Source organism: Protopterus annectens, chromosome 9.part0 (genome assembly GCF_019279795.1).
Source record: "Protopterus annectens isolate FY-2018-M chromosome 9.part0, PAN1.0, whole genome shotgun sequence".
NCBI classification, from domain to species: domain Eukaryota; kingdom Metazoa; phylum Chordata; order Ceratodontiformes; family Protopteridae; genus Protopterus; species Protopterus annectens.
Window position 1 is genome coordinate 1,259,092,974 of NC_056743.1, and position 25,283 is coordinate 1,259,118,256.

Sequence of the window (25,283 nt, forward strand, 5' to 3'; positions counted from 1 at the left end):
CTGCATTCTTCCTCTATAGATATGGGTCCCTTAGTGGTTGAGAGGGGGGTAAGCTTAGCACTGAACCAGGATGTTGGCAATATCAGCTGGTTTTGTAATTTTCATGCCGTTGTGCTGTAACTTAGAGCAGATATCTTGACATAGCTATAGAATGCTTTGTGGCTGTCCTTAGAATCAGTGGTGATTTTGTTTTCTTAGCTTGCTTTGGAGGATCTTATAAGGGATCTCAGCTTCTTACGGAGGCTGACCAGGGAGGTCCTCCACTCATGGGATTTTACTCTCTTTTGCAACAGTTTCTTCCTTCTGTTGTACACTTTGTTTATGGTAGGGGATCACCAGACTGACTTCCATTTTTTTGGAGGATAGTGTCTTGGTTCTGTTTGAGACAGCACGATCCATGCACTCGTGTAAGTGCTTAGAGAGTGCATTGTGTAGGACTCAGCAGTCGTAACTGTATTATCCATCTGCATGGGTGTCATGAACTTCGCCACTTCTGTCTTAAGTATGAAGTTGGCTTTGGAGAATTTGTTTTACTGTGGTTTCCTTAATGGGGCGTGGGGGCGGGATGTGGATATCTAGGGTGATTAGCTTATGGTTGGATCGGACCAATGAGGAGTTGACTTCAGGTGTGCAACACCGGTCACTCATGTTGGTAATGACTAGGTCTAGGATATTGTTGCCCCGGGTGGGGGTGTGGATAAGTTGATCCAGGGCATTGGAAGTGATCAATTCCAGAAAGCGGTGCGTGAAGGAGTTGGTACACGAGTAGTTTTTCCAGTTAATGGTGGGGTAGTTGAAATCGCCCATTATTAGGGTGTTTGGTTGAACCCCAATATTTTCCAGTATATCAAGAAAAGAGGAGTGGGAATCCTGGGGCATGGTCGGGGATCTGTAGCAAGCTACAATTTGGATTGCAGTTTTGCCCAGAGTTAGTTGCACTTGTATAACCTTGAATGCATTATGCTGAGCAACTAGCCTGGAGGTGTGGATATCCTTAATGAACATGGACACACCTCTGCCTTTGGTGTTCCGGTCCAGGTTACATGGCCATGTGGTATGAGGCCTGGTAGTATAGGGGTGCTCTCTGGAGCCTTGAACCAGGTCACAGTCACTGTACAGATATCGATGTTCTCCATTTTAAGGAGTGCCTCAAGTGAGATATATATATATATATATATATATATATATATATATATACACATATCTATAGATATGTACATATATATATATATATATATATATATATATATACACATACATACATATATATATCCACTGCTGCGGTGGTGCTGTGGTAGCGTTGTCGCCTCACAGAAAGTTGTCCTGTTCGATTCTCAGCTAAAGCGTCTTCTGTGTGGAGACATGCGTGAATAGGCGTACTTTTCTTGAAGGCTGTGCATCAGAGCTGGCAACTCGGTACATAAAAATCTACTGCCAATCATTAGCGGACTGAAGTTCCGACCCCTAACCAGGAAAAGCCGAAAGATACTATATATATATATATATATATATATATATATATATATATATATATATATATATATATATATATATATATATATATATACACACACATTATATATATATATATATATATATATATATATATATATATATATATATACACATACACACACACACACACACACACACACACAGGTCTACGTTGAATGATCGAAATTACAAAACTTCGAACTCATATGGTCAGGATGATATGATCGAAATTTTGTAATCGCGAACATTTAAAAAAGAAAAAAAAAAAACAAAAACAAATTAAAATACATATTTGCAAGGGGGCAAGCCCCCCAGCACATCCCCCCACTATTAAAATATACCAACTCTGAGATCGCACTACAGCGAGGAAAAGGGAATATTCCCGTTCTGCGCTGTATAGAGATCTCCATTTAAATGTTTAAAGTTTTAGAATTTCGAGCATATGGTTTCGGCCATATGAAATTCAAAGTTCTGAACATCGATCATTAACTAGGACCCATATACATACACACACACATATATATATATATATATACATACATATATATATATATATACACACACACATGTGTATATATATATATATATATATATATATATATACACATATACACACACACACACAGATAGATGCATACACACACACATATATATATATATATATATATATATATATATATATATATATATATATGTATATATATACACACACACATAAAATGCATATATTTCAATGGGTCTACTTGACCTTACTAAAATGTCAGTAGACTGAATTTCATTTAACCGAGACCAAAAGAGCAAATTTTTTTATCACTGAAAACTTCACTATGCCAATGTTCAGATGGCTGAACGACTGAAATGCCAAATCTCAAGCTGAGCAGAACAGGAAATCTGCTCATTAACGCACTGTAGTACAGTGTTTGGTTTGGTATATTTAATTTGCAGGGGGTGTAAAGGGGTGCAGCCCCCCCGTGCAAAAATGTAAAATTTAAAATCAACATGATTGTATAATTTTGTGGGGCACCTGCATGAATATTCAGTGTTATTTGTACGCAGGGATTGAGGTAGAGTTAGGTAGTTGTTTAGTGCACTTAATTTGACACGGCAGTGCTTAGCTGGGATTAGTTGCTGCTTTTGTTTGTGTATTATGTGTGAGGGATGCTGCACATTATCGGGTCAGTGTTTTGACAGTAGGCGATGTAGGCTTGTGTGTTTTCGGCGGCTTTTTTGTCTCGGTTATTTGAAACTCCGTCTACTGACATTTCGGTAATGTCAAGTGGACTCATTTCAATGAAAAAAGATGACATATTTGAATCTCACCACAAGGTGACACTACTTATTTGCTGGTTTGTATTTGGGAATATAATATGGATAATATTTCCTGAATAAAATTTACAGATTTTATTTATTTCAAATAAATACATTTTGTGAATAAAATTTATAGATATATAAAAAAGGTTATTTGTCTCTGTCTATATACCTTTCTATAATCAATATAGATATATTCTGTGTATAACTGATGCACAATAAATACTAATTCTAGTAAAATCGTCATTATGAAATCGGATTGGTTTTCTATCAGGTGACCAGGAAGAGTGCCAAGATGCTTAGTATTTAAATGCAGTGCACAGTACTAAACATGTTGATTTGTCGAGTTCAGATTATTGAGTGACATTTGATGTGGAAAAAAAAAAAAAAAAGACACACACGTCAAACGTAATATGATCGAACTTTTAAAAGTTTGAAAATGTAATTAAAAAAAATAAACCAAAGAAAAACCTACCTGAATGGTTTAAGCAGGGGGCAAGACACCCTGCACACTCCCTGCTCTTTAAATATACCAACTCCAAGATCGCACTACAGGGCAGAAAAGGGAAATCTTCCCATTTCGCATTGTACAGAGATCTTCATTGAAACGTTCAAACTTTTAAAAGTTCAATCATATGGCGTCGACCATATGACATTCGAATTTTTAAGAGTTGGACAACATGATTTAGACCCCACGCACCATCCTTGCACATGAAATGGGCTTGGAATAGTTTGAGAAATTATAAACAGACTTTTTGAGAATTTGCAGACTACAGAATGAGTCTTGATTTTATACATATTGCTTTGTAGTTTATATGGAAGCAAAGCAGTCACTATGTAAAACTAACTGGAGTGATGCATTCAGTGGAAAATCTGCAGAAGGAATGTGGAAAGTCTTGAAAGAGAAACTGAATGTAAAAAGTCATTAAAATGATTAAAACCAGTATCTAGGCACACAACGTCAGGAGGATAATATTTTTACAAGAACCAGATGCTTGACTAACATGAGACACAAAAAAAATATAAGAAATGGAGAAGTGGTTGGACTGCAAATTTGAAAACTGAAATAAAGAAGCTGGACAAAAATTAAGCGTAGTGTGAGACAAGATAAAGAACAATTTGAAGAAAATTTATATAAAGATATTGAGCATAACTGGTAACCATTTTATACATACACAAGAAAATGCATGTAGATTCTAAAATTTATTCTCAGTCACAACAGATTATAGATATATTTATGGTTCAGCTCCACAAAGGGGGCAAGAAACTGTTCTAGTGGCATCCAAGTAACCTCAAATACTGAAATCAAATTAGATTGTATTGAAAAAGTATGCAAACTGGATCCAAACAAAGCACAGGGAGGAGATGGAATTAGTAATAATGACCTGACAATACTTCAGCAAGCACTTCCATTGGAAGCAATCTCTCCTTAGCCTGAACAAGAAAAATAAGAGCACTAGTGAAATCCTCCAAAGCAAACAGAGTCCAAACTGGCCACATCTACTAAAGATAATCATAACGCTTTCTTCATACATGTCCACAATCTCAAGGGGAAGCATCCAGATCTACTCAGAACTGGTGGTCAAGGACACCACATACACAAACCCTGTAGAGGTATGACCAACCTGCTGGCAGACAGGTTCAGTGAAAACTTCACTCCTCTGTCCACCTCCCATCAGTAAAACAGGACATCTCCAGTACCTACCCCCCTTATCTCTAGGGAGCAAATTATCACTACCCTCTCAAAGACAAAAAAATACAGCCTCCATGGGACCAGATAATATCCCAAGCTGCATCCCACATGAACTCGGGCAGGAACTTGCAGCACCATTAGGCACCCTATTCAACCAAAGCCCGAGTACCAGCTTTGTTGCAGCTGAGTGGAGGACAGCTACTGTCATCCCTTTGCACAAAGGTGGAGCGTCCACAGATCCAGGAAATTATAGACCCATCAACCTAATTAGCCTGATCTGCAAGGCCATGGAGCAGATTATCATGAGCCTCATTAACAAGGACATTGACAACCTCCAGACACTTGATTCGACATAGTTTAGTTTTGTCAAGGGGAGGTCATGCCTGTTAAATTTGGTCAACTTCTTTGAGACAGTCACCAAGGCCATAGACGAGGGGAAGATGGTGCACACCGCCTACCTTGACCTGGCCAAGATGTTTGATACTATTCCCCACTCAGGTATAACAGATAAACTCTCAACTAGGCATCAATTCATATGTTACCAAATGGGTAGCAAACTGGCTTACTGATACTACCCACCTAGTCAAAATAGGGGAAGCCGCCTGAAGTAGTAGAACTGTAACAGGGGGTGTACCCCACAGATCGGTCTTGAGGCCTCTACTGTTTGGGATAAACTTCTCAGAGGTGCAGGCCAAATCTAGAGGGCTATGGCTGACCAAGTTTGCAGATGCTGTCATCAATTCCCCTAGTGATGTGATCATCCTCCAAAAGGGTATCGCCCAAACAAATGACTGGTGCCAGAAGCATGGCCTCAAACTGAATGCCAAAAAAATGCATCATCATCATCCCTTTTGGGGAGAATGACGTCCCCACAAATTATCACACTGATAAGGCACTAAGCATGCAATCAGTCATGAGGGATTTGAGAACCCAGGTTGACAGCAAACTGACTTTTGACCACCATATTGCCTCCGTTGTACAAAAAGCTTTCTACATGGCCCACCTCATTAGCATGGGTACCTCATCCATGGACAAGGTGGTCATAACATCCCTGTATTCTTCCCTTACAAGACCAATTATTGAATACAATGCCCCTTTCGGCATGTACCTCACAAAGCACATGCTGCAGCTGGAAGGACCACAGAGATTCCTCACCCGGAGAATCCAAGGCCTCAAACATCTACCCTACACAGACAAACTAAAAGCCCTGTCCCTCTACTCGGTCTCCTACAGACTCCTCAGAGGTGACCTTTGTCTGGCATACAAAGCAATCTCAGACCCCGCTCTGATAGGACTGCTGCATATCCACAAGTCAAGCTCCACTCAAGTAACCCATACACGAGACCTCAACCTGGTCTGTAACATCAACAGGACTTGGTGGGACAGATTTGTGTTCCAGGGACTACTCCTTTTGAGGAATAGACTCCCTCTCCACGAAAAGCAGAGTATCGCATTAAACCATTTTAAGCACAACCTGGATAACTGGATGGGGAATAGAAAATACACCCCTGAGATTTCACCTGTGTCCCTACTGGACAGTGGCATAGGGTGCTGACTTGTTGGAACATGGGCTAAATTCTTGGCTAAGTTTGTAAGGGCCTCAGGGCCAATAGCTTAGTAACGTTCCATGATCCTTACAGTATCATTATCTATTATTTAATGGGTTGTATAAATATTGGAAGATTCCTCAAGACTGGAGACATATACTTATTAAACCTGTCTTAAAGGGAAAGGGAAGTTGGGCAAACCCAGACCCTTAAGTCTACTTTCATGCTGTGGGAAAAGAAATGAAGGTAATATTGGATAAGTTATTCTCAGAACTTGTTCCTATTAGGATGGTAAAACTTCAATATTTGAAGATGTACATAGTTGTGTGTGTTAAGTTAATAGGTTTTAGGGGGTATTTTTGGGGGGGGTGTTTGTTTGAGGGCTTTCAATAAAACAAAGTTTTGTAAGAAGCAGGAACTAAACATTTAACAAAAAAGCTGTTATACATAAAAGGTGGGAATAACTTTTTAATACAATGATGATTTCTGTAATGTCTTTAAACATCAATGGTCTCAGATAAATAAGTAGTGAACTATATTAAAAAATGCAGAGAACAAATAGTTATACCACAGCAGACACACATGGAAAGAAGTGAACATGTGAATTTGATAAAGAAAGGTTTTCAGGATAATCAGCAGAATACCTGAGCCAAAGGAAAAGATTGTTACTTATAATGTTAATTGCAAGAGCACCAACAGTGATAGATGAGGACAGAAAAGGTAATAAAAGATAATAATAGTAGATTTGTAGTACTAAGGGACTACTGGCAAAGGAGGAGCATTACACTGGCATGTATTTATATTCCAAACGGCTATAATGGAGCTTAAGAAAACCCCGGGAGAAACAATACGCTTTCAGCAAGGAATATTACTTGTACATGGGGACTGGAATTGGATTTATAACACTGAAGCTGTGTCTGAGGGTCCAGAACGGAAAATGTAACAAAGGAGGGTAGATTTTTGAAGAACTTTATGAAAATATTTGGCATGGAAGATGTGTCTTCAGTAACAGGAGATTACAGTGAATTTACATATTATTCCCAAAGATACAAAAACCAGGTTAGCTTAGTCAGAACTTAAATTTCACAGGAACATGTGCATTTAATTAAAGGTTTTTATACATATTTAACTATTTCAGAGCATGTGCCAACAACTAAAATAAAAATGAAACACTGGCACTTTCCCACCTATCTGTTGAAAAGAGAGGAATTTAAGGAACGGGTAGTAGAAATTATTCAGGAGTTATTAGACAAAAGAGAAATTTATTTTGAAAATATAGCTAGGGCGTGGGATAAAATTACAGTGGTGTTTAAAAATAGGGTGGAAATAAAAGTAAGGGAGGTGTTTTTAAAAAGTAACACAAATTATTTAGAGGGACTGACAAATGTTAAAAAGTATTTCAAAACAGAGGGAATCCCACAGAACATGAATATGAGCAACTGCAGAATGCAAAACAGAAAATAAGGGATTACCTCCATACTATGCATGAGTTTAGAAAGATTACGGTTATTAAGCAACTGTTTTTTTTTTGATAACGCTAGAGCACAAAAACTTTTAGCACAACGACTCAAGTCAGCAGCAAGTAGAAAGGGCTGTCACCAAGTTTACAGAGCCTGTAACAAGGAAGATAACAGGTCCTGTAGAAGTATTTCAGAAATTCTATGAAAGCTTGTATAAAACAGATAAATATGGAAATCAAGAAAAAGTACAAATGGAAATGTTTATGGAATAATTAAATAAGCAAAGGCTGAAGGTAGATGAGGCTCAATTATTAACATGACAAGAGGAGACGAGATAAAAACGGTGATGCATAACCAATCTACAGGACAATCCCCAGGAATATATGGTATTCCTGTGGAAGGCTGGAAGCTAGGAGGAGAAAAACTGAAAGATCTAGAAGGTTTTATGTAATAGTATTTTAAAAGGAGAAGTACCAACATCCTGGAAGAAAGTAGTGGTAGCTGTAATACCTAAGGAGGGTAAAGATCCATCAGACCCAGCTTCATCCAGGCCCATTTCAATACTAACTCATGACTATAAAGTGTTTATGTCTATAATGGCTAAAAGAATGGCAAACGTGATGCCAAAATTAATAGATATGGATCAGTGTGGTTTTGTGGAGGGGATGCAAACATCTGGCAACATTTACAAAACATTCATGATCCAGAAGGAAGAAGAATGTAAGAAAATACCACTGTTGGTGGTGGGTCTTGATGCAGAGAAAGCATAAGATTGAGTAAGCTAGGACTTTATGACCAGGGCAATGGAAGGATTTGCATTCCCTGATAAAATTATAAGGTTGAGTAGGAGGCTATAGGATGGATCGGAGGTGAAAAATAAAGTGGGTTGGGTCCTCAATGATAATTTCTGCTTGAGCATAGGAACCAGGCAGGGGTTTTCCCTCTCCCTTTTGTTATTTGCATTATATTTAGAACCACTGGCAAAGAAAATAAGGGACTCAAAAATTCAATGTAATTGGTATGGTATAGTCAAGAAAAGCTGGCTCTATTGGCAGATGATATTTTATATCTTTGGTTTATTAAATTGAAAAACAATAAGCACTTTCTTCCATTAAGTACCAGACTTCATCAAATACAAACACCATACACCCCCTTCATTTATACTACACTCAATTTAAAATCTTAAACAATCAACATACTCAAAGAACCAAAGCAAAAAATACACATCAATTAATGCATACAAAGAATGTGGTGCATTTCAAACAGCTATAGGGGGTAGTCATGGGTGCCACCCGTGCCCCTATATACACTAATTGTGTTATATGGTAGGGGCATATACATTTATTCCAATTCTGTAAAGCAGACTGTAGACTTCTGGAGAACATGTTTACTATTTGGTCTGGGTCCATAACACAATTTGGTTAATTTGTGGTATATTTGGAATATCCTAACAAGTTTTTGAGATTTATGTACACCACTTATTCTTACGTATATAAACTACCTTGATACAAGTTTAAGTGGGACCACTGAGAGTAGATGTACTACTGGTTTATTTAGGTAATCAACGTACAGCAACCATTGTTTTTTTTTTTAATATATATTTTTCAAGTTGTCAACCCCTCCATCAATAAAAAGTGAATTTGTGCGTCTAAAATCATCTCTGATGACACAGAATATTTGTCACAAGTTTAAAATCTAAAGGGGATATCCAAAATAATAGAAAAAGTGTCCTAAAACAAATGGGAAGTAATTAGGAGTTATGTACTTTATAGCTTGACATCTGTGGTGTTCAATTTCATTATTCCTCATGACTGGGTTTTAGGATCCAACATCGGATCCGATCCGGCCATTCCAAAAGACTGCTGCTTTAAGTCTTTAGCTCCTCCCACTCTCATAATGCCCTGCACCAGCCCTAACTCTTCAGAAATAGAAGCATTTTATAAATATATATATATATATATATATATATATATATATATATATATATATATATATATATATATATGTATGTATATATGTATGTATATATATATATATATATATATATGGTTCCCATTCAGAAGCCTGAAACATCATAAGCCTGAAAATCAAAATCCTGAAACCAAAAGCCTGAAAATTCAGAATCCTGAAAACTCAAAATCCTGAAAGCCCAAAATCCTGAAAGACCAAAATCCTGAAAGACCAAAATCCTGAAAGACCAAAATCCTGAAAGACCAAAATCCTGAAACTCAAAATCCTGAAAACACAAAATAGACATACTGATGTCATTGTGGCTTTGCTATTGTTAGCCCTGTGGTGTTAGGTCATGCGTTGGGGTCAGGTAAGTGTGCGGTTGGTTTTATGTTAGGGTTAGGGGTTTAAGTGAGTTAGGGTTAGGGCAGGTTAGGCATGTATGCAATAGTGACAAATATTGGGGTTAGGGCGGTTTAAGTGAGTTAGGGTTAGGGCTGGTCAGGTGAGTGTGCGATAGTGACGGACCTTAGGGTTAGGGTTAGGTCAGGGTCAGTTGGTAGATATTAGTGTCTTTATAGTGACATATTAGCATTATTTGTGTTTTCAGGATTTTGAGTTTCAGGATTTTGGTCTTTCAGGATTTTGGGCTTTCAGGATTTTGAGTTTTCAGGATTCTGAATTTTCAGGCTTTTGGTTTCAGGATTTTGATTTTCAGGCTTATGATGTTTCAGGCCTCTGAATGGGAACCATATATATATATATATATATATATATATATATATATATATATATATATATATATATATATATATATATATATATATAAAACATCCTGGAAGGGGGAAGAAGGTCAGGCTTGATGTGAGGAATAATGAAACTGGACAACAAAAATACCAAGTTATATTAAGTATTTAACTCTTAAATCTGACGTTGTCTATTTCATTATTCCTCACGAATGGGTCACAGTCCCCAGCTACTGAATTCTTGGGTGGTCCTATGGAAGGATATGCCTGAGCACTGCAAAACCAAAAGATGCTCAGTCTCTGGAGACTATATCCAATTTATAATACGAGACAAAGGTGTGTGATTTTGACCAGGTTGCTGCAGCACAAATTTTATCACTAGAAGTTGTAGCTGAGAACGCTGAAGACGTGGACATCGACCTGGTAGAATGTGCTCTCAGTGAACATGGCAACTGCAATCCTTTCAAGGAATAAATTGCAGAGATACAATTTGCAATCCATTTAGCCAAGGTTACCTTTGAAACTGCTTTGCCTAACCTGTTGGGTGAAAAATATACGAATAGCTGTACAGACGTCCTGTGTTCATTTCTCCTGTGCAGACAGAAATGCAACTGTCTGTGAACATCAAGTAGGTGGAGCATATATTCACTCTAGTTGGAAGGGTTGGGGAAAAAGATTGGAAGATGAATGGACTGATGTTAGTTTCCATGGAAACTTTAGACAAAAAGGAAGGGTTCGTCCTGAGAGAAACTCTGTCTTTGAATAAAATAAAAAAATAGAAAATAAAAAAAACAACAATAACAAATGAAAATAAATAAAAAAAGATAAAAGTGTTTTTTGATGATAAAGCCTGTAATTCTGAGAACCCTCTTGGCTGAAGTAATGGCCACAAAGAAAATGGTCTTCCAGGACAGAAATTTCATGTCGCAGGAAATAGCCGGTTCAAAGGGTTTTTGAGTAAGACCTTGCAGAACCAAAGTCAGATCCCAAGGAGGGGAAGGATCTTCAATCGGGGGTCTGAGTAGGAAAAATTCCTTTCATACAGGCTTTACAGAGTTTGGATGCCGAAATGGAAGTCAACTCATGCAAGTTATTTGTGAAATGAAAATTAGAAATTGCTTCCAGTTGTGACTTAAATCATAGAAAAACTGTCTCCCTCTTGAAAATGAAACTTGGGAAAAGAAGAATAGCCGAGACGTGAGGCGTAGAAGGATCAATCCCCTGTTTCAATGCGGATATTTAGCATGAGACCAAAGGATAAAGGAACCATACCTGACAAGGCCAGAAAGGGGCAAGGAGGATTAGAATCCTCTTTAACCAGCTAGCTTTCTGAAGAACCTTCGGAATTAATGGAATCAGAGGACAGGGATATAGGATATCTGGAACCAGTCATGAATTAGAGCATCCCTCAGTGACTCCCCCTTTGTGGGGATCAGAGTGAAGTACTTGCTGTATTTGATGTTCAGAGGAGATACAAAGACGTCACAGCAAGGTTGGCTCCATCGCCAGAAGATTTGATTTGCTACTGACTGATTTAGGGACCACTCCTGTGGAGTCCAAATAGATCTGCCAAATCTGTCCCCCTAGAACATTGGTCTCCCTGGGAATGTGCACTGCAATAAGAAAGCAGTTTGAAGAGATCACCCATTCCCACACTCTCATTTCCTCTCTGCATAATAGATAAGACCAGAATCCCCATTTGTTGATAAACCAGACTACTGACAAGTTGTCTGAATGAATTGCTACTGTTCCTAGAATTAGGTAGTCTTGGAAGGCTTGCAACATCAGAAGGACAACTCACATCTCTAGAACATTTATGTGCAACATGGTCTCTGTTGGGGACTACATGACATAGACCAATCTTCCATCGAAGTGCCCCCCCACCCCAACAAGGAAGCATCTGTGGTCACTGTGGCCATTTCAGGTGTAAGGGAAAAAGGTCTGCAGAGATAAAGATCATTTGATAGAAGCCACCACTGGAGATGACACCTGCATATTGAGATCAGCTTGACAGGAGTATTTAATGGATGGTATAGGATAGACCACTGAACTGTCAACATTCACTGAAGTACTTCTATGGAGAACCCCTGGAATCCTCGCAGTCTTAGATAAGCTGCCACTACTGACACACATTTGGTAAACACCCGGGAGGCTCTGATGAGTCCAAAGAGTAGTGCTCTGAAATGGTAATGACTGGCTCCCATCTGAAAGAGCAGATAACTCCCAGAGTGCCTGTCAATCTTTATATGATAGTATGCATCCTGGAGATCTACTGAGCACATCCAATTGTCCTGGTGCAGCAATGATAGAATGGACTGAACAGTCACCATGCGGAACTTTGACTTCTTGACATACAAAATGAGTTTGCTCAGGTCCAATATAGACCTTAGGTCCCCTGTCTTTTTTGGCACCAAAAGGAAGCATGAATAAGTTCCGTATTCTTATTGTTCAGTTGGGACCTGTTGATTTCTCCCTCTGACAGCGTGGAAAGTTGTGGAGATTTTTTCCTGGAAGGTGGGGGGGGGGTGTAGCAACCTCTGGAAATTATACTTAGCACCCAGGAATTCTTTATTAAATGTTGTCCAGGTGTCAGAATGCAATGAGAGTCTGCCCCCAAATGTCTCCAGAGTAGGACAGCCGGGCAGTGCTTCAGAAGCACTGATAGGGCTAGTCAAAGAAGGGTTCTCTGAAGCCCTTACTTTCATGGACCCTTCTGCCCCTAGGCCAAGAACTCAGATTTTATGAGCCACATTTTGCTCCCATTATGCTGGTTCCTTGAAATAGGTCTGAGGGGAAGAAAACTTGATCCTTACAAATGACAGTGTTTTCCATCTTGCTTGCTGTGGATGAGTGTTTCCTTAACTGATGGTCCAAATAAAGAAGATCCATTGAAAGGGGCATTAGTAAACAATGCCTTAAAAGGTTCCAAAACCTGCAGGTGTCTCTCCTAAGGGCTATGCCTGACCTGGTCCCGCGAGAGGCTCCTTCGCGGCACTGGAAATCAACCTCATCGATGAATTGGACAATGAAGCTAGAGTCAACAGTTGGGGAGAGATCTTGGTGAGGTCCTCCTCCAACATGCACTTTGAAAGAGAGCTGGTGAGTTCCTTGATCACGTCCCTCCGAAGACGCGTGAAGTGTGCCAAGTAGTTAAGCACTCTCAGAGCAAAGGTTGCAGAGGTGTAGATGTGCTTCCTTTTGTCTGCCCAATGCCCAAGACTCTTTGTTCGGGAGGTGGACAGAGGAGCTCTGTTCTGATAGCTCCTTCCTGGTGGCCACTGACACTATTCTGGTATCCACTGAAATACCTTTGCTCCAATGAGGCCAGTCCGACTGGGGGGGCTGAGAAACTTGTTGGCGTGCTTAGGGATATGTTCCACGGTGTCCAGCTCCTTCCAAACCCAGTGGGAGACTAGATTAACATTTTCATCCGCAGGAGGGGTGACCCCAGGAAGTAGATGGGCCCATCTCTAAAGCCTGATTCCTCAGGAGAAGGAGTTTGGGAAGACCATTCACCCTTTCATTTCATGATCTTTAGGCTATCTCTATAGGAGATATCAGGTGGAGACCGAGGGGGATCCTTCTCTCACATTGAAATTGGTATCCTCAGTCAAGGACTCCAACGGGGAGACTATGTGCGCCCTCTTGCATGTTCTCTTCCGATGTATCTCCTCTGTGGGATCGTCAGGGGAGGACTCAGAAGAAGGAGCTTCCTTGTAGAGGGGTGGGCTGGGAGACCTCCTGAATGGGCTGACCGTGGACAGGACAACTGGGACCAAGGCTCGGACTGGATGAAGACTGCCTAAGATCCGGGGGTGGGGGGTGCATCTCTAGGCCTTGAGAATGCCCTCTCTGTCACTTGGAAACCCGACAAACCTGGGGATCTCGCTCCCTCCCTCCTCAGAACCGAAAAAGTCCTAGGAGAAATGCAAAAGATCACCCTGGATTCATGGCCTCCAGACAACATTAGCCCTGAAGTGTCGACAGCCAAATCCCTGAGGGAAAGAGATGGATCCAACCAAGTCTGAGAAAAAACATCCCCATGGAGTCGGCACCTCAAGCCAGAGACCCACCATGCTCCGAAAGCCTCAGAGCTGAGTCAATCTGGGACACTGACTGAGTCGAGCAAAGTACCATCCTTAGCTCTGTCAACATCTCTCTCAAAGTATCTAGATCCTGGGGTTCCAAAGCAAGTGGTCAGACTGGTGAATGAGCTGCTAGAAAAGGTGACAGGGCTCTCATGAATCCAAGATGGGTCAGAGATCGTAGAAGTCCCATCTCGATCTGAGCCTTGAGCAAACTCCGCATCATCCTGTTCATCTCAAAGCAGGAAGACCTAGAGGACCTGGAAAAGACTGGTGAACGGGAAGACCTAGCCGGAGAAGCGGACTTCCCATTCCTTGGTGTTTGGCTCCTAGACCTCAGATTGGAAACTTCATATCTGAGAAGGGTTTGGATGGTGATGGGGACCTACAAATAAAGACTACTTCTGTTGGATATGACAGAACCTTAGGATCCGAAACAGGTCAGGTCCTTGGAAAAGGCAAGTCTAATGAGAGAAGAGTCAGAGACGAGGAGCTCCTCTTCTTCAAGGAAGCCTGCTCCTCCTGTCATATGAAGAACACTGATCAGACAAAAAAACTGGAGGGGGACACTTCTTGGGCTCTTTGGACAGGGTGGGTTTAGTAGGTGTCTGAGCTCCAGATGAAGGTAAAAGCCCTCTCAAAATTAGTTTGTTGGGACAATCTGCTAAGGAGCTAGGGTTGAATCCTACACACACCTCGCATTCTTGATCTAAGTGATAGGCACCCAAACAACACACACCTCTTGTGGGCATCCGAATTTTGTGCCCACAAGAGGTGCATCCTTTAAAACCCATAGGTTTGTCCGTAATTGCTGAACTAACAGACCAGGCACACACACACACACACACACACACACACACACACACACACACACACACACACACACACACACACACACGCACACACACCAGAAAAAGGGAATGCGAACACTTACACAATTGCAACCAACAACTACAGGAACTATTTACTAACAGCTGAAGAATATCAAAACAAAGACAGAGGGAAAGCTTAAGTGAAAAGAAATGTGGGCCAAAGGCTGTACGGGAAGCAGGAATGGGGAAGAAGAAACTACCCTACTAAAAAAGCTAGGTTGGGAGGGGAAGTTAAAGAATGAAATAAGAGTATGAATAGGAGAGAACGTTAGAAGAAATTAGGCAAAAAGTATAAACTTATCCTTTACAGAAACTCGAGAGTATCACAATCACATCTGCCTAGGAAGGAGGTAAACAAGATTTGAGGCCTTAGGGCTGGTGCAGGGCATTATGGGAGTAGGAGGAGCTCGAGACATAAAGCAACAGCCTACTGAAATGGCCAGATTGGATCCAGTGTCCAATCCCAAAACCTTATTGCGAGGAATAATGAAATGGACAACATCAAGATATAGCGGCTGCTGTATATGGCATTGGTTGAGAACTCAAAGAGGCTGCAACATGATTTGCCTTCATGGCGACAAATGGCAATTGTCACAGACTTGCATATGAACTACTCCTGAGGCATCAACAGATACTGATTGAACTGGTCAATAAGTAAAGTGGCCTGATTAGTGATATGCTTTGCTATCCGAAAGCAATGAGGGGGAAACACTGGTACACCCCCAGCTTGCTGACATACCAATCTACTTACTGCTGAGAGGATGGCAATCTTCCCCTGAAGAAGGTGGTCCTGTAGAATCGGCAACAATAAGAGGACCACTCCATCTTTAGGACACCAATATGCAGACTGACCTCAATTTGACCAAGTTCCTTGGACATTCTGTACTAAATGTCCATCTCAGGGCATGCCTGTCATTTTGGGGAAGAACAGGCAAAAAGAGTATGCAGCCCAGCCACCACCGCAGATGAAGACACCCAAGAAATACAAACTGAAGGAGACAGCGGGTCAAAATTGTGACCCCATTGAAGCCTCAGTGTCCACTGAAGAATTACCATGTAGTATCTCATGAAAGGGATCAGAAAAAAGGAGATGCTGCCATGAACCATAGAATTTCTGAGGCAAAGATCTGCTACAGCTGAAGTGTAAGACCATAGGGACAGAAAAGTCATGAAGGGATGAGGTCTTGTCTTGGAGGTGGGGGGGGGGGCCAGGTATACAGGTCAGTATGTCCTGTTGCCATCCAATGAAAATCTGAGCTTTTGATGGCTTTAGCTGAGAACTTCACAGCGTTTACTGAACTTTCAAATTACTGGTACAGCTGCATCAAGTACTCTCTCACTCAAATCAGTGATGCCCTTATAAGGGCAGCTAAGAGACAGTCATTCAAGGAAGGGAATACTGATTTCCATCAGTTTCAAATATGTTGCTACAGCTGTCGCACACTTGGTGAACACCCTGGAGGCAGTGACGAGACCACACAGAAAGGCCACAAACTGATAGTAACTGGCCCCCACACCCTAAAATGCAAAACCTTTTGGATGTCTTGATATACAGATGGGTGTTTCTGGAGGTCTAGGCAGCACATTTAATCCACTTGGCAGAGGAGAACACACTACTATAACAATCCAGATTTTTTTCTTTTGCCACATTAGACTGCTAAGATGCAGAATGGGCCAGAGTTCCTGTGTTTTCATGGGACCAAATAGACCTCTAAATAAATTTTGGACCCCATCTGATCTGCAGTGACCTCTTGGATGGCTTCTTTAGTTTTTTACAACTGAGTTCGGAAGACATCTTCTGCAAAAAAAGATGAGCCAGTCCAGAGTGCTCCACTGTCCTTACAAAAAACTGAGATAAGATGGCTCTGAAGAGAGCAATTAGTTCAGAAACTCTTCTGATGTAGATGCCATTAAACAATACAAAATCTTCGATAGCTCTGAGGAGAAGCTACCCACCTGAATGTTCAGGTCTAGCAGTAGCAGAAGAGGTTTAGGGTTGCAGAGGTGGGGCATGAGAAAGCCAGGTTATTTTGGATAGGCAGCCTCCAATCTGGGGATTTAGCCAGAGGAAGGACTAGCCATCAAAAAAGTGATTCTGTGACATATTAATCCCGTACTCCCACTGACTCAAGAACATGGAGAGGTTAGGAACAAGTCCTTCCTTGCTTGTTTATGTACCAAACTACTGCATTTTGTTGGTGTGGATAGCTACTGCATCTTAGGATAATGAATCCTGGAAGCCTGCATAGTGAATACAACTGCCTTTATTTCCAGAATGTTGATGTGCATACTGGCTTCCATCTGGAACCAAACACCTTGAACCACTTGCCCCTGACAATGCCCTCCCACCCAATGGTAGACACACTCAAGGTGGTAACCTTTTATGGAATAAGACTACCCACAATCCTATTTGGAGTGTAAAAACACCACTGTAAATGCAACATGTTTACTGTACTAGCTGCAGTGGGTTATTATAAGCAGAAAAATTGGGACACTGCATTTGCTGCAAGAATAATCCTATTGTCTGAAGAAAGACACTTTGCAGGATATAGTGAGGGTCTAACATACAGCCAGTGCAAGATAATGTCTGTGAGGGCAGTGTCTGGAACTTTCCAGTGTTCTCTGTTGCTCCCAAAGACCAATAAACACAGACTCCTGGGCTGCACCTAGTCTGCCTAAAATCATATGTGGTTAGAAACTAGTCATCCATGTATGGAAAAAAACTTGAGATTTTGCAGCCACTTGTTCACTGCAACTACAGGCAAGCATTTAGTAAAAAAGCTGGGGACAAAGGTGAGACAATCAAAGCAACTGGAACTGAGCATAACTCCTATCCAGAAGTAATGAAACCTCTTGGACTCCTTGGTGATCTTAACATGCAAGCAAGTATCTTGGAGGTCCACAGAACACATCAACTCACCTTCAAGACAAAGGAAGATGCACTGCATTATGACTGTCCAGAAGGCCAGTTTAGCAATACACCTCTTTAGGCCACTCAATCAAGTATGTGCCTCAGATCCTTTATTTTTTTTTTTTTGGAACTAAAAAAATATGGACTAATAACCAAATCCCATCTGATCTGGTGGACCTCCAGGATGGCTCTTCCTGCTGATGAATAATACCTCTTTTCTTCCAACATGCTTTTGATGAGGTGAGATGTCTGGTGGAGGACAAGTGTGGAACAGAATCGCATAGCTCCTGAATATTACTGTCCAAATTCACTTGCCTTGTTTGGTGCCAAACTACCTGTCCAAGTGGAGGGGTCATACAGATCTTGACTGCCTCCTGTGTGGGATAGTCTGGCAAGGCCACAAAGACTAGACTACCATCCCAGAGAAAGAAGACTGAGGTATCCCTACTGCTGCTGTCTGTTCTTGTCTTTATGATGGCCTCCATTCTAGAAATTTCCACAGCAACAGGAGTTCCTCCCAGACCTCAACTCCTCTCACTCCTGTTAGTCATGCCAGTATCTTAACAGACATCTTTCTACATCCTTGAAATGGGGATGCAAAGGAGTCTGAAAATTTACCTCTTTGACCATACCCTTTAGTTTTTCTTTAAGTTTTGGTATGAAAAGAGTGGGCCCATCAAATGTTGCAATGAAAAGAGACCTTAGAATTCCCAGCAAAATCTGTAGACAACTGTCAGACATGCCACTAAACAGCTATGCTGGCACCTGCTTCCCAGGGACACAATAAGGGTCAAGAAGCGCCAGCCATGACCACCCAAGACTTAAAGCTCAATGAGGTTGAAGCAAATGTCAAAGACCATCATCAAGCTCAACCTCAAATGCCTAACCTCAAAAAGAAGTGCAGACAGTCAAAAGAGCTCAATCCAAGTTTCAACTGCCCCATGGCAAAGGGTTACAAGCCAGTTTAGACAAGCTAAGCCATGACCCCTAGGAGACACAGACCTGCCCCAAACTCTTGGGACCAAAGGCATCAACCAAAGCCACCACTAACACAGAATGCATAAAAATCCACTGAATGTAGCTCCAAGGCCAAGAGCACAATGGCTACTGAGATCTCTCTCTCTGATGAAATAGACAACTGCGGGTTTGTGTAAGGCCACATTGGAATTAGGGGTTTGACCTGGTACAAGAGTTGGAAGAGACCAGAAACATTTTTGCTGTACCTTCAAGAAAGTCCCCGAGATATTGCAGCCTGTGTCCACGAGGACTGAAAGGCATCAAAAAACTTAGCAGATGTGGTAGACAATGGCCTAGATTGCAGAATTTTTCTCATCTTAAAATCAGTAGCTGAAGATGTACTTGTTTAGTCTGAATGACTAATCTAGGAGGGGAAGGCTACAAAAGCAATCACAGGCAGCTGTAGCAGCAGAAAATGCAGAATCACCTTCCCTTGATTTCTTAGTAGCAGGAACCACAATAATCTTTTTAGGACTCAGATTTGTCTGCTTATGCTTCAGCTTTCTCTCTCTTTCTCTCGTACACAATCTCAGTCTCGTTGTGCTATCAACTAAGTCAGTCCTAGGGGCTTATGGGGTCAACCTCAAGAATGTGACTGAGGTTGAAGTCTTTCAATTTCCCCATTTAAACTTTTCAAAATAATGTTATTTTTTTCTGCTGCTTAAAAATTTGCAGATGTAATGACTTACAGATATCACTTTTCTTGTTAAAATGTTTCTCTCCAAGGCAAATGCAGATATTATTCCCACCTTGGTAAGGTGTCTTTTGTCCACACGTGATGCACTTAAAGATCTGCCAACTATGTCTAACTAGCACCTTGAACAGAAAAACTAGATACCAGCACACTCTGACAAAAACAGCACAAACAACCCATTAACAGTTCAGAAAAACATAAAAGAATAGATACACATAGCCAATGTGATCACAACAGACAGAAAAGACTAATCTACCCATCTGCCTCCTACATCTAACTAACAGCTTGAACAAAAAACTAGATACCAGCAAATTCCGTCAAAAAGCAGTTAAAAAAAAACAATAAAATAATAGATACGCATGGCTGATGTGATCACAACTGGCAGACAAGGCTGTAAATCTAGCAGCTAAACACTGAAGAAACTTGTCCTTTAGTACGACAAAATGTAATTAAAATTAGACCGGTCTGACCTGATTTGAATACTGGAAGATGATGAACACATATGTAAATTAAAATAGGAACAGAAATATATCTCTTTTTTGCATGCACAATAAAACCTGAAAAACAAAGTGGTCTAGTTCTGTTCTCACCACTGTAAGATGCTCAAGAGGCAAGAGACATCTGGAGAAGAGCCAGGGAACAAAAAAAAAGTGCAGTTTTAGTACTAACTGATGCAACTGAATCTCCTCATACCAGATCTTATCAGAGAATTAAAACAATAAGTGAGAAGGTCACTGAGAAAACAATCAGTAAAAACAAAATGAAAACTCCAGCAAAGTTATAACTTCCACTGAGTGACCTCCCAAACCTTTTGTATCAGAGGCACATGGGATATATGCAAATGACCCTTATGAACATCAGGTGTTTCAGCTAACTGGCAATTCTGAATGCCCATGACTTGTTTCGTCGTTTTAATGGACAATTTCAGGCCAACAAAGCCAAACCTTACCAGCTGTGGACATGCATACCTTGGCCCAGATATGACCTCGTCAGCACAGCACCTGTGGACTGATATCTATCTGCAATTATATTCCAATCAGTTTACTCTACAAAATGAGACTTAACAGTGAACAACTGGCATTAACCAAAGGAGAAGGCTGACAGTAGGAGAAGGGATGGTGTAACTATATTAAGTTCATAACTGGTTTAGTTAAATATTTTCACAACTCTAAGAACTGCATTATGTTACCCAGAAATTCCACGGTTTATAAAATGCGATAATTTCAGATGTAAAAATGGCAGTGGCAATTACAGGTCTGAAGCACACCTCTGATAATAGCATTGTACATACGTTACGTAAGATTACTAACCTGTTACACTGCGTGGAAGGCCTTTAGTACTTACTTTTGAAATTTCGAACGAGCCTTTTACAAAGGTTTTCTCTGGCAGAGCCATAATCTCCTTAATAGTCAGGAACTTTGTGGACCCCTGAGTAACAGCTTTGGAGATGGTAAGGTCCTTGTCTTCCTGTTCTTCACATGAAGTCTTATCTACCACTTCCAAGTAACCATCCTTGAAACGGAATTTCGAAATCTCAAGGGTAACACCTGTGGTGAACACACTTTTCTTTGCAGCATCAAAGACTTTCACCTCTAGAAAGTCAGTACTATCTGCAACGGTGGCATAGAACAAGTCCTTGATTTGACTGCTAACAGTTACATAAGTGAAGGGCTTAGTGACAGACAACACCTGCACAACAACTTTAGGATCTTTCAAGTCCTTCATGCCAGAGCTCTTCAAAGTTGCAAGGTCCAGCATCTGTAAACAGAAATAAGACCTTGAGAAACTACACCTATAATACAATTCAAAATTATCTACTTTAGGAGACAGCACTTCACACAAATTCCTTACCTGAAATTTGTTACTACGGTCCAGCTGTACCTCTTCAAAGTACATTAAGACAATAAAAGTTTGTGTCCTTATGACACCATTACAGTTTGGTTCCTTAGCCACTTTGTCATATGGTCATCAGGCCCTTCTCTCAACTCTTTCCATTAACGTAGGATTGCACTTTATGCATAACCTCCAAACATTGAATGCTATAATCCAAATGCATTCTCTCTCTAATGTCCTGCAGAGGAAGAACGTCTTCAGAGCCTGTGGATCTACACCTGTAATTATGTATGGGAGCATTCTGATACTTCTAAAAAATCTTGCTACCCTACAGAATACGATTTCATTTTGAAAAATAACTCGGTAGTCCTTTACTTTATTCAGAATCACTTCAAACAGACCATCTCCTTGTATTCTGAATGAAATTTGTTAATAAACCCCAACTGCAGATTTCCCGCTTAATCCGCAGCCATCTGGAAGCTAATTTCAGTTCCGCAAAAGCAAGGTTTTACCTCTTACTGAAATTCATTACAATTCAATCAAGAAATAAAACCAGAAATATTCCAAGAAAAGTTCATCAGCCACACCAAAACAAAGAACAGTGTGGCTAATATGTTTTAAAAATGAGTACCATTTTTAAATGCTACTAAGTGATTAAATAAACTTGTAATGTAAAAATCATCACCCCCCCCCCCCCAATAACATGTAAATCATTAAAAGTTCTAAAGTACAGTGGTGTACACTTACCATAAACGTAGATGTTAGAGTGTATTCACTGTTGCAGTCCTTACAAAATGGGTTATCCGGCTCCCGGTAGCCCACAGTCGGCCAGAATACCAAAGCCTTGGTATATGACGTCGGCTGCCTTCGGCCGTAAACCTGACGTCGGGTATAAAGGAAGGCAGTCGACGCCATTTCCTCAGTTTTTCTTGCCATAACTGTCAGGAGCCCCCAAGAAGGCTAGACCAGGAAAAGAAAATCCCTGGAAATATACCATCCACAAAATAAACAGATAGTCTGTGCCTTAGGAAAAAAGGGGGATGGAGGGGAGAAACCAGGACTGCAACAGTGAATACACTCAAACATCTACATTTATGGTAAGTGTAGACAACTGTACTATGTTTGTGTTTCACTGTTGCAGAAAATGGATTATTCCCAAAGCAAAAATGGAGGAGGAATACCCACTATTTAAGGGTTGGTAAGGATGCCCTGCACCACTGTAGTGGCAAAACCAGCCCTGGATTTAGAAAACAAAGGTAACTTGCAATGCTTTGTGAAAGTGTGAATAGAAATCAAAGTAGCTGCTTCCAGGATATCCTTGGTAGGTACACCTCTCAAAAAAAGCTACTGAGGTGGAAGATGCTCTAGTAGAATGGGTGCTGATACTCTGTGGAGGAACCTTGCCATGCTGCAAGCAGCAAAAGTGAATACAATGGGCAATCCATTTAGAAATTGTCTGTTTAGAAATAGCTGTGCCCTGAGCTCCAGATGCAAAACTGACCAACAACTGGTCAGACATCCGAAAGGTTTTAGTCCTGTCCAGATGAAATCGAAGCTGTCTATGCACATCAAGTGAGTGCAGAAGTCTCTCTCCTCTATTCGGAGGTTTAGGAAAGAAGGTAGGCAGGTGGATAGATTAAGAGTCAAGCTAGAAACCACCTTAGGCATAAAGGAAGGATTGGTTTGAAGGGAAACCCTATCCGCATGGAAGATGATAAAAGGCTCTACTGCCATTAAGGCCTGCAGCTCAGAAACTCTTCTAGTTGAAGTAATGGCCAAAAGAAAAGCAGTTTTCCAGGAAAGAAACCTAAAATCTGCTGAGGCAGCTGGTTCAAAAGGAGGCACAGTAAGTTTCCAAAGCACAAAATTAAGATCCCATACAGGAGTAGGTGCCCTTCTGGGAGGTTTTAAATTGCTAACCCTCCTGAGGAACTGCTTCATCAAAGGATGTGAGAAGATAGGTTGTTCAAAGGAACAATAAGCAGAAATCGCTGAGGCATGAATCTTGATTGAAGAAAAGAAAGTCCACCATTAAGCAAGCCTGCCAGGTAATGAAAAATAAGAGGAAGAAATGGTTGAGAAGAGTCTTCCCCTCTAGCTTGCATCCAAATACAGAATCTTTTCCATTCATCTGCGTAAGATTTCCTAGTGCTAGGCCTCCTAGCCTCACAAAGAACCTCAACTACCTGTTGAGATAGATTTATACTATGGGTCAAATGTCTGCAAAACTGGCCAACCTTCCCCCCAAAGGGAAGTCTGAAGATGAGGATGTAGAAATTTTCCGTCTTCCTGAACCAAGAGATCTGGTATCAGGGAAAGATGCCAAGGCTGAGACTGGGCAAGACTGCGAAGCAGAGGATACCAATGCTGTCTGGGCCAGTCTGGAGCTAGGATAATGGCCCTTGGTTTTTCATCCCTCATCTTCAACAGTACTCTGGGAAGAAGAGGGAGAGGAGGGAAGGCATAAATTGAAAGCTGTGTCCAGGGGAAGGACAGAGCATCCAGTCTCCAGGCTTTGTCATGATGTTCCCTGGTGCAAAACATTAGAAGAAGATGGTTGTTCGGAGATGAGAAGAGATCCACCTGGGGAGAAGCCAAACGCTGAATGATGCGATAGAAAATGGCCTTGTTCAGTTGCCACTCGTGAGGATCCAGGGCCTGCCTGCTCAACCGATCTGCCAAGGTGTTGAGTCTGCCTGGAAGAAACTGAGCTATCAGATGTATGCCCATGGAGGCTGCTATGGACCATAGAATCATGCTTTGTCTGCATAGAGGGTAAGAGTGAGTCCCTCCCTGCTTGTTGATGTATCACATGACTGTGGTGTTGTCTGTCCTGACTAGAAGAGTTCCAGGAGAAAGAAGATGCTTGAAAGCCAGCAATGCCTGCTGGACTGCTATCAATTCTTTCAAATTTATGTGCAGGTGAATCTGTTGGTTGCTCCAAGTCCCCTTTATGCATCTGCCATCTAGATGCGCTCCTCAAGTGTAGTCCGAGGCATCTGTGGTAAAAGTCATGCTTGCAGGAGGTGGTTAAAAAGGCAGGCCTTTGTTCTGTGAACAAGCTGTCGCCCACCAAAGAAACTCTGTCTGCAGACAGGGAATCAGAGGAAGTATCAAGTCTAAATCCTATTTGTGTTGACACCAAAGGTTCTTGAGGTACCACTGTATTTTCCTCATATACAGTTTGGCATATGGAATCATCAGAATACATGAAGCCATGAAGCCCAGGGTTTGCAGGAATTGCCTTGCAGAGAGCTGGGTCATGCTTGAAAATCCTTGAAGTAAGTCGAAAGCTGCATTTGTTTCTCTTGAGAGAGGAATGCCATCTGGGCGGCTGTATTCAGACTCTCTCCCAGGAATACAATCTCCCTTGTGGGTACCATTCTTGACTTCCTTTCATTGAGAGTGTAGCCCAAAGAGTTGAGAAGGTTCCTTTCCAAATCCTTTTAGAAGTTGTTCTGGAGAGTTTGCTTGAATGAGGCAATCGTCCAAGTAAGGGTAAATTTGAACGTTTCTCTGCATGCAAAAAGCAATGACTGGAGCCAGGCATTTTGTAAAAACTCTGGGAGCAGTAAATAAGCCAAAGGGCAATGCAGAGAATTGGTAGTGTCGCTTTCCAGCTCTGAAACGAAGGTACTGCCTGCAACTTTCCTGAACTGGTATGTGCAGATAA

At 41.1% G+C, this 25,283-nt stretch overlaps 1 protein-coding gene across 3 annotated transcripts in view; it reads right to left on the reverse strand.

Annotated features, from left to right (window-relative positions):
- LOC122811982 (interferon-activable protein 203-like) overlaps window positions 1–25,283 on the reverse strand; it is a 481,785-nt gene that overhangs the window by 67,598 nt on the left and 388,904 nt on the right. For all 3 annotated transcript variants that reach the window (XM_044084184.1, XM_044084183.1, XM_044084185.1), the window contains exon 4: window positions 21,122–21,535. In XM_044084184.1, coding sequence (XP_043940119.1) covers window positions 21,122–21,535 — 414 coding nt within the window. The remainder of the gene's footprint in view (window positions 1–21,121; window positions 21,536–25,283) is intronic.